At 41.3% G+C, this 10530-nt stretch overlaps 1 protein-coding gene across 1 annotated transcript in view; it reads left to right on the top strand.

The window, feature by feature from the left end:
- Positions 1 to 10530, top strand: part of LOC145407700 (transmembrane and immunoglobulin domain-containing protein 1-like) — a 261185-nt gene that overhangs the window by 211335 nt on the left and 39320 nt on the right. Inside the window, exon 3 of the mRNA XM_080278566.1 lies at positions 2970 to 3098. Coding sequence (XP_080134692.1) covers positions 2970 to 3098 — 129 coding nt within the window. The remainder of the gene's footprint in view (positions 1 to 2969; positions 3099 to 10530) is intronic.

Raw genomic sequence — 10530 nt, forward strand, 5'->3', positions numbered from 1 at the left:
GAGCTTCGAATACCAAATTAACACAGCATTCAGTAATAATCTCGTCTTTTATAAACAGCTTATCTCTTTACTTGACAGCGCTTAGAAATACTGAGTCAATAGAGCTTCCAGTATAGAGCTTCGAGAATCAAGTTAACAGGGCATCCAGTAATTATCTCTTCATTTTATAGAGCCTAAACAACCGAGATAACACCACTTCCTATATCTCTTGAGTTTATAGAGCTTTGAATATCGAGTTAAAAGAGATTCAGATACTATCTCTCATCGATTTATAGAGCTTCGAATATCAATAATTAAGAATATATGGAGTGGAGGGGAAATTGTTGAGTGCTGTGAAGAGTATGTACGAGGGAGCTAGGGCTACGGTGCGAGTGGATGGTGAGCTGAGTGAGTTCTTTGATCTCAATGTGGGACTGAAACAGGGGTGTGTGATGTCTCCATGGCTGTTTAATATATATATGGATGGGGTTGTAAAGGAGGTGCAAGGTAGGGCAGTGGATGTGGGGGTGGCCCTAATGAATGAGGGTGAGATTTGGAAGCTTCCGGTGTTGCTGTTTGCTGATGATACAGTATTGTTGAGTGAAGATGAATGGGAGTTGCAAGGTTTGGTGAATGAATTTGGGACAGTGTGTAGGAGGAGGAAGCTGAAAGTTAATGTAAACAAAAGTAAAGTTATGGTGTTTGAGAGGAATGAAGTCACAGAGTGTGCAGTGAGGTTGGATGGTGAGGATATGGAGAATGTGAGTGCATTCAAGTACTTGGGTAGTGTGATGAGTAAGGATGGAACTTTGGGGGATGAAGTACGTGAAAGGGTACAGCAGGGAAGAAAGGTTGTTGGTACACTGAAAGCAGTGATGAGAAATAGGGAGGTGAGTATGGAAGTTAAGAAGTCACTGCATGATGGTATTGTGATCCCTACCCTGACGTATGGAAGCGAGGCGTGGACCTTGCAAGAGGGGAACAAGTCAAGAGTGAGAGCAGTGGAAATGAGTTACTTGAGAGGAGCATGTGGAGTGACGTGGAGGGATAGGTTGACGAATGAAGAAGTGAAGGAACGTTGTGGGGTAGATGTGGATGTGGTTGAAAAGATTAGGAGAAATACACTGAGGTGGTTTGGACATGTGGAGAGAATGGAGAATGAAAGACTGACTAAGAGGGTGTATGTAGGTGAGGTGGGAGGGAGAGGGAGGGGTAGACCGAGGATGAGGTGGAGGGATGGAGTTGAGAGGTATATGAGGGAGGGGGGGGTGAGTTGGGGGGAGGGGAGTCAAATGGTGGGTGACAGAGTGACTTGGAGGCGTTTTGTCTGCGGCCACCCTTTGCGGGATTAGGGCGTCGGGCTATAGATAGATCTCTTAGAACCCCGAGTTAATAGAGCACCTAGAAATTATCTCGTCAGTTTATAGAGTCGGAAATACCCCGCTGAAACGAGGCTCCTACATCATATCCCCACATTACCCCGGGAATATCATCAGGTTAATATTGTGCTCTCTCTCTCTCTCTCTCTCTCTCTCTCTCTCACTGGGATTTCAGGGGCGGTATTAGTATTATTTCGGCCTCCCAGCGGCACATTACCCTGCACTCGCCCAGCTAAACTCACTCGCCCGTGTGTGTGTGTGGATCAACGTGACGAGAATATCATTAGCGTTATATCAAAATCCCTTGGTTAATTGGCAGTTTCTATATAACTTTTTGCTCAATTTAAAAATGCTGCTTTCCTCAATAACTTATACTTTTGCTTTAACCTACTTGAATCGAAAATCCTGGTATCTTAAATGGCAACATCAAAATCCCTTCCTTGCTTGGTTTGCAATTCTGTAATCGTACTAATTAATCCACTCACTAGGATATTATTTTTTACTTTGTACTTTTTTTTATACCTTCAGACGCTTGTGCTAAATTCTGAAGATGCTGTTGATAGTAACTAGGATACAAACAGATCTCTCCAAACCTCTCCAAAGCCTTATTTCTCTCCATGAGCTGAAGAAAATCGTCTGAAGGCAACAAATGCTATTCTTTCCTCCTTGCAGCACAGAAATCTCCATTCTGTCTCGTCTAATCCACCCAGTCTCCTTGGTAGTAAAATGTCTATCTTTTGTTTTTCTGATTCTTCTCCCTCTTTCTCCTGCTCCTTCTCTACCCAATCTTCTTCTTCTTCTTCTTCTATTTTCCTTGCTATTTTCGGACGATTCTAAGTGATTCATGAAAGACCTCTCATATCGAAGAGGTAAATGGTGTCTTGATCCTGGAGAGGGACGCCTTCACGTGGTGGCAACGAAATAAGTGTATAAATCTACGGCCCAGTTATGAAAAAACCTCCAACTCCCCTCTACCCCCCGAGAGGAGGATGGTGGACTACAGGAGGAGGGACACTTCAGCCTGCAGTCCACTGAGTTCACGTCCACAACAACAAAAACAAACGGTGGCCTGAAAGCGGATGAAAGCGCTTATTTACGCTGCCTGAAATCGGTGCTCTTGAAGCGGGATTAAGGTCATTTAAACGTGACAGTATAATCATTAATTTGGTGGGGTTATGATCATCTACACGTCACGGGGACATAATTAATGGCTGTGTAACCTGGATTATCGTGGAACTTTTAGGTACAATTGGCAACACGAACCTGGGACAGCATCAATGAGCAGCTGAGGTCAAGCATTTGGGACACTTGACAATCCTGGCATTTTCACGTGTTTGTTGGCGGCACTGACATGAATGGACGAAGGTGTCAATTTTTACTCTAAATGGCCGAGTAACTGTGATGCATGAACGTGGGAAGTTGTAGCTGGAGCTCCACTTCACACACACACACACACACACACACACACACACACACACACACACACACACACACGCACACACACACACACACACACACACACACACACACACACACAATGTCCAAGGTTCATGTGTGGCCCCTTCATGTGCACATATAACTAACCCCATGTCCTCTTCGTGTGTCCTACAGCGTGTGTCCTGGATCCGGCGGAGGGACATGCAGCCGCTGGCCATAGGAGAGAACCCATACTCGAGTGACAGCCGCATCTTTGTGTCGCACTCCAGACACCCGCACAAGAAGGACTCCAGACACACCCAGGTTAGTTCCAGTTTCCAGGGACCTTAATCTGCCTCCTCTGGCTATCTTTCTCACGTTTTATTCTGTTTGATTTGTCGTCTGTACCAGTCTCTCGCTCTCGTTGTCTCTTGCTGTCTCTCGTTCTCGTTGTCTCTTGCTGTCTCTCGGTCTCGTTGTCTCTTGCTCTCTGTCTCTCGCTCTGTCTTTAAGTCTCTCTCTAATAATAAAACAGAAAGCAATTATTTTCCCATCGCCTTCATCGCTTATATAGAGACATATTTCTTGTCCCTTTCCTCGGTTGTTTGGTAAGAAATGTAAGATTCCAGTAAGTAAGCTTCAGATGATTAGTTGATTTTCCTTGATTTACGTATACTCTAAGAGTCAAATATTTGTCTTCCAAGTTTCCTAATTGCTTTTATCATGCACTTCTCTCATTTTAAGTATTTGTCCTGAGAAAAAAGGGACATACTGAGTTCAGTGAGAGCGTGGGAAAGGTATTTTTTTTTAATTCAAATTGTACTCCTCGTCTACATTACATTTTTCGTTATTTGCATTGTTCACTCAAGAAATAATTAATAAAAAAAGGCGATGGAGACGTACCAAAGAGAGTTCACATCTACAAGAGAGTATTTGATTTTCCGATGTCATTTTTCAGTCACGGGTTTGTCTTGCTTCTGTGTTTTTTCTTCCTCTGTGTTCTGCCTTTATTCACGTAGCATTTCTAATTAAAAAATGTGGGGAAGGAGAAGGGGGGGAGAATACAATCACACCCAAATTATCAAGAGGAATATCAGAGTGTTTTATCTGACTTGCCTTTATCTTTCCATTTAGTTATGTCTTTGTGTTTCTTATAAGTCTTTTCCATGGATGTCTTACACCTTCCACTGTGCATGTCGTTTAGTCCCCACATTTCTCTAAAACTAAATAAATAATAAATAAAACGAGGCAATTCAAAGAGCCACAGGAAATAAATGAATCTTCCTTCTCTTTTCTGAACGATACACGAGAATCATTCAGTTTCTGCGTTCTTATTTTTCTTTACTGTTTCTCTGTCTTTCTTCCATGTTGCTTTCCTTGTCCTCCTCTCTCTTTGCACTCCTCTCTCTACCATGTTGTTAATCTTGTCTTGTTTCTTTTCATTTATTTTCTTTGTCGTTCCTCCATGATGCTACACTTGTTCTTCTTCTTTACACTCATTTCTTTGTCCTTCTTCCACGCTGCTTCTCTTGTTTTCTTTCTTTACAGTAATTCCTTCAGCTTTTTCCATATTCCTTCCTCTTGGTCTGTGTCCCATTCCCCTGACGCTTCTTCTTTCTTTATGCTCATCTCTTTGTCTCTTTTCCTTGCTCTTTTCCTTGGTTTATGCTCCCGTCTCCTCTTGGTTCATCTTTCACTCCTGGGATGTAAAAGTGAGGACACATACCAAGGCCAGCCACAGTTAAAGAAGTTTTTATTCCCCTGTCTTCCTCGTCGTCGTCTTCTCCGCTTTCTTCTTCTTCTTCTTCTTCTTCCTCTTCTTCCTCTTCTTCTTCTTCTTCTTCTTTCAAAACACTCCCATATCTCTCATTCCCCCATGTTTCTTCCCCCTCTATTTTCTGTTTACTGCCTCTTCCATTTTCAATATATTTTCTTCGCCTGTCTTACCTTTATCATCATGCATCTTTTTTTACGTGAAGACAATTTTCTCAAGAGTGAATAATCCAGCCATTTACAAAAGATGGTTTAGTTTCTCTTATCGTGTTCTATCTTTACACTCATGCTTTTGTCTCTCTTTGATGTTTCTAGTCCATTCGTCACACATATCTTCCTTCATACACACGTTTCACTTTAGGCATAATAAAAAAGATAGTGAAGACAGGGACATGAGTTCACACACACACACACACACACACACACACACACACACACACACACACACACACACACACACACACACACACACACACACACATACGCACACACACACACACACACACACACACACACACACACACACGTTCTATTCCTTATTCTCCTTTCCTGTTTTTCCACTCATATACTTGTCTCTCTTCTCTGTTTCCACCACACCTGCCTTATATATTCCAGTCTGACTCATTTTTTCCCTCTTAGCAATATATTATTGTCTTTTATCCATGTTTTTTCTTCGTTTCTCTTGTCTTTGTTCTTCAGCCATGACGTATGAACTAGAATCAAGACAAGAACATTTATTTTATAGCTCAAGAAGGCTTTCAAATCCCTCCTTCGTGTTCTCCATTTGCCACTTTTTATATCCATCTTATTTCCTGTAACACACGTCTAATACCCAAGTCATCCCTCAAAGAAGAAAATAAAAACAGCTGTTCAGACATACTTAAGTAATTGTGATATCTTGCAAGACTTTTAATTTTCGAACTTACACCCTCGCCTTAATTTCTTCCATCCCAGTTCCTGTTATTGCTCTCTAAGTGTTCAGGAAGTTGTGATTAAATGGAGTTAGATGGATAAACAGATAGACAGATGGATAGATAAAGAGAGAGGGGGGGAGGGAGATGCATATTCAGAATTCCATTTAATTTCCTTATGTCTTCCTTCCTTCGCATTTTATTCTTCACTCTCAAAGCCTCCTTCCTTTCCTCTCAGGGTAGTGACATGTGAAAAAGTTAATTATGGCCGGGTTCTAATAATAACGCAATATCATCATCATCATCATCATCATCATCACCCTTGTCATCGTAGTGGTCATTATCATCCTAACTGTTGTCATCTCCAATATTATTTTCATCACTAGCAGTAACTTGATTCTGATCTTCACACACACCACGTTAAAAAAAAGTCTTCGTACACGCCTAATAAAAAAGAAAATGAAATCACACATGCCTCGATAGCCAAAAATGGCAGTAAAAAAACACGTCTTGATAAAAAAGTGAGGAAAAAAATAATACACGTACCATAAAGGAGAGTCGTCATATAAGGCTAGGTTAAAAAAAAAAAAAAAAACACTCATTAGCAGAAAAAAAGACACGCTTCGCTGAAAAAATATGACGTAAAAAGCGAAGGGAAAAAGTTGCAAAAAAAAAAAACATACAAGCCTCTCAAAAATGCCCCCCCCCCAAAAAAAAAAAAATAAATAAATAAATAAAAAATGTTTCATATGGCTTGGTCAATCCCCCAGGGGCCAGGTGGTACTACATTCCTGTCTCTTGTTTGCTGTCTTTCCCTGTCCACCCCCACCTCTCTCTTGTCATCATCTCATTCTCTCTTCTTTTTTTTCTCTTGCCTCTCCCTTTCCCTTATCATCTCAATCTTTTTTTTTTCTCTCGTTTATCCACTCCCCTTTCTCTTGTAATCTTCTCATTAACTTTCTTCTCTCAATCCCTCTTCTTCCCCTTTTTTTTACTTCATTACCTACTCCCCCTCTCCATCTCAAATTCCACTCCTCCTTTTTCCTTCTCTTACTCACTCTCCTTCTTCATTAACTCTCTCTCTCTCTCTCCCTTCTCCTCCTCTCTCATCTCGTTCTCCTTCTTCTCTTCCTCCCCACCATCATCGCTTTCTCTTCTTTGTTTATCCCTCCCCTTTAAATCCCTCTCCTTCTCCCCCTCCCCACTTAATGACACTTTACTTCTCCCCACTCCCCCTCTCAACTCCCCCTCCTTGTTCCCCCTTCCTCCCTAATCTCTGTTTGCTATTCTTCTCTCTCTTCTTCCTCAGCTCCTTCTCCATGTCCTCCATCCTCTCCACTTCAACTCCCTGTCCTTTTTCTCTCTCCTTCCTTCAATTCCCTTTGTTTCTTCTTCTCTTCTTACCTCAACTCCCTCTACTTCCCCCTCTTACTCCTTCGACTCCTCCTTCTTCCCCCCTTCTCCATCCCCACCTCAGCCCTTTTTTCTTCTCTCCCCTCCCTCTCCTTCCCCTCCCCAAGCCTCTCTAGCTCTCTCTTCCTTCATCCCCACCTCAACTTCCCCGCCTTCTTCCCTCTCCGTGCTGCCTCCTTCTTACCTCGTCACCGTCAGTCTCTTTCACCTCCAGCCCTTCTTCCTCTTTTCTTGCCCTTGCACTTTCCTTTCATCTCACGGTCCCGGCGGTCTGAGTAAAGGAAAGACCAAACACTCCCAGGTTAGATGAGGAGAGACCAGTTATTGTCTTTTATTTTTTATTTTCTCACTCTCTCACTTTCCTTTCACATTGCCCCCCCTTTGTGGCTCTCTCTCTCTCTCTTTTATTTCCGGTTCCTCTCTCAATTTCTTCCCTCTGCGATTCTCTTCTTGGTCACTATCATACTTCCGTATTTCTCTCTCTCTCTCTCTCTCTCTCTCTCTCTCTCTCTCTCTCGCACACACACACACACACACACACACACACACACATACGAAATTAGTTTCCCATAAATACAGATTCCTGAGGCACTGAGTGGGGGCCTACACATGGTGGCATCGTGCGCTTGGGAGGAGCAGGTGCGGCGTCTTCCCTGGAGCGAAATCTCTCCACATTAACCTTGTTTATATACTTTAGCAAACTAATTGAACTTCGCAGGAAATTTCAGCAGTATCATCATAATTCACTCTTAATTAGAAGCTTAAATTATTCGCAAGTTGGGGCTTAGAAAATTCTGAATGAGCTGAGTGAGTTTAAGATTTTTTCCCCAAAATATCTAAGTAAATCATGAGAGAGGAAATTCCCGAGAAGAACAAAATAGCATGACAGTGGAGGATTAAAACCAGATATGGCGCCCTCAGCCTGAATGTACTACAGTCTCTTCACTTCAGCTTGGCCTAGAATTACCATATGTCCTTGAATACTGGGTTGTGAAAACAGACTAACCACGGGATGTTGCAATACCAAGTTTGCTCTCACTTGGCCTAAAATTGCAGCCTCTCCCTCTTGAATATTGAATTGTAACAAGAGATTAACAATAAAAGATGATAATAGCCGTAAAGAAATGATATGGAAAGGATGTAGAGCCATTGCATTGTCTTTTCCTGCCACTGAGCTGCGTGAAATAAGCTGCAAAGGGAAAAATATCTGGCCCAAGATAAGGTGAAAGTTATAGTCACGAAGAAGTGCTATGGAAAGGGTGTAGAGCCACTGCAACTTAATCTGCCACTGAGTTATGCGAAATAAGCTGCAAGTGGACAAAAATCTAGGCCAAATTAATACGAAAGAATTTTTTTGTCGTCTACCTCATCTATGCATTCCATTTTTTGAGACAGAGGGTAGAAGAAGAAGCACAACTGAGAGAAAGCGAAAGAAAAGAGAAAGAGGAAAAGAAAGTTGGGAAAATGAGCAGGACCGTGAGAAAGTAAAAGTGTGAAAGTTTTAATCAGGTTAGGGAGTCTCTCGGTCACGCTTAAGAGAGAGGAGCCGCCAGCTTAAAACTTGGTCAGTATTTAGTTTGAGAGGGACGACATAAATAAGCTGAATATTTTTTTCTTTTTCTTCTTTTTTTAGTCAATTAATCAAGACATTTGGTACGAGGAGCTTTTGCTAAAATGAGCTTTTCTTTTCTTTTACTCAGATAAAATCAAGACACTCGGTAGGAGGAGGTTTTTTATTATAAGCTTTTCTTTTCTCTTCTTTTCTTTTTCTTAAACAATTACTAACCAAGAAATTCAGTACGAGGAGCTTTTCTTGTACATTTCTTTCTCTCCGTATCCAAACTAATTTCCTTCAGTTCGATTTTTCCCTTCCTTTATTCCTCTTAACATGCTTAATAAATGACATAAGATCTTTAGTCTCAGGAAGTTTATTTTATTCATTTTTTTCTTATTCATTTCTCTCGTTAAACTTGAAGTCGTGGAGTGGGATACAGACTCCAAAATTTTGACGATGATTTTTGTGACCACTGGACAATGATGAGACGTATCCGGCCTTCCTGTATGGTTGCTGACTGCATTGTATAATATGGGATGCAGGCTAACCATACGTAATAACCACAAGCGTTCCATAAGTGACCATCATAAATCATTTTTTATTTTACAATTTAAGGATTAAGCATACCACCTCTAATTAATTTTGTTCAATAAATGACGTGTTCTTAATTCTATTCTTGGTGCTCTCAGACGACGATATCAAACTTAAGGTACACGATTGTAATGAAAAGGTTAGTAGAAATGGTTATATAATGCCCCAAGTTAGAAAAAGTCGGTTCTAAGATTAATAAAAGGTCATGGGGTGGCGAAAATGAAATGAATAGGATCTCTCTGGGGTGAAGAGTTGAAGAGAGTATAAAAAAAAATAAAAAAATAAAAACTTGGCCTCCACAGCTAAGAAAAATTGTCTGAGGGCAGAAACAGAAAATTTAATACGTCAGTGGAGTGAAGAGTTAAAAATACTATCCATTTCACTCCCACCCTTTGCAACTTTAAAAATGGAGTTAATTTATAAAGCACTTTTTTGTGGCTCAGGGAAAATATCACTTATGCAAATTCAACCACGCAACTCATGCATTTTCTTCTTTAATTAACTGTGCCTCTCTATATTTAACGAGAGAGAGAGAGAGAGAGAGAAAGAGATAGATTTTAACACGCTCATGGTCGGAACAACTTAAGTACTTTTTTGCTCCTAACTCCAAATGATAATATTCTTTTGGGAGTAAGACATCAAGCTTAAGGGTATACTGTCACCCTTAACCCTCTCATGATCGGAACAGTGCCTAGTGTCCTGATTCCAGCTACCACCAGATTATAATATTCAGCCGTAATGAGTCACAGGATCCAGAAAGCTGCCCTATTTTCGAATATGCAAATTTCCGTAAACAAAAATTAATATGAACCTATAAGATTGTTTTATTATTATTATTATTTCATCCCCACCCATACAGCTACTAAATACTTCAGAATCATAATAAGATCATCGAAGTGAAGTAAGGAAATAAATGAAGACCCAATTCTTAGCCCGATTTTAGCCCAAGTAAATTATTGCACAAAGGGTCTAGAGCGACGAGGGAAGGGTGGTGGAAGGGAGAGGGAGGGGGCTAAGTGGAAGGGAGTAGGTGGTGGGAGTGGATGGGGAGAGGGAGAGGTGGGATGAGGGAAGGGGGGGCTCCATTATGTCAGGGGAATGGACAGCCCCCATCCCTTACTGTAATGCCACCCCTTAAATCATGTGGAGCAGCATCCCACCATTAACTTAGAATCACATGCGCTGGTATTAGTACGTGGAGTTGTAAAGTCTGGGATTTTTACTGATGAGGGTTTTAAGCTGAATTTTTCTAAGGTATATCATCATTATAAGCAATACAGTGTTGGAGAGGGACGCCTTCATGTGGTGGCACCGTTATAACCAGGTGGCTCCACTGCCTGGTTATACAAAAAATCCTAACCTACTTGCCTTCCCCCTCCCCCCATTCCCGAAAGGAGGACGGTGAGCTCCATAGGGGTAACTTAAGCCTGCAATTTAGTGGTTGGACAATTAGATGAGTGTAGGGTTGTAATTACTACTATTAATACTATACGCTTATGTTCGTGTGTGTGTG

This window comes from Coenobita brevimanus, chromosome 74 (genome assembly GCF_032717465.1).
Source record: "Coenobita brevimanus isolate Jiangsu-jjx chromosome 74, ASM3271746v2, whole genome shotgun sequence".
Classification (NCBI taxonomy): Eukaryota; Metazoa; Arthropoda; class Malacostraca; order Decapoda; family Coenobitidae; genus Coenobita; species Coenobita brevimanus.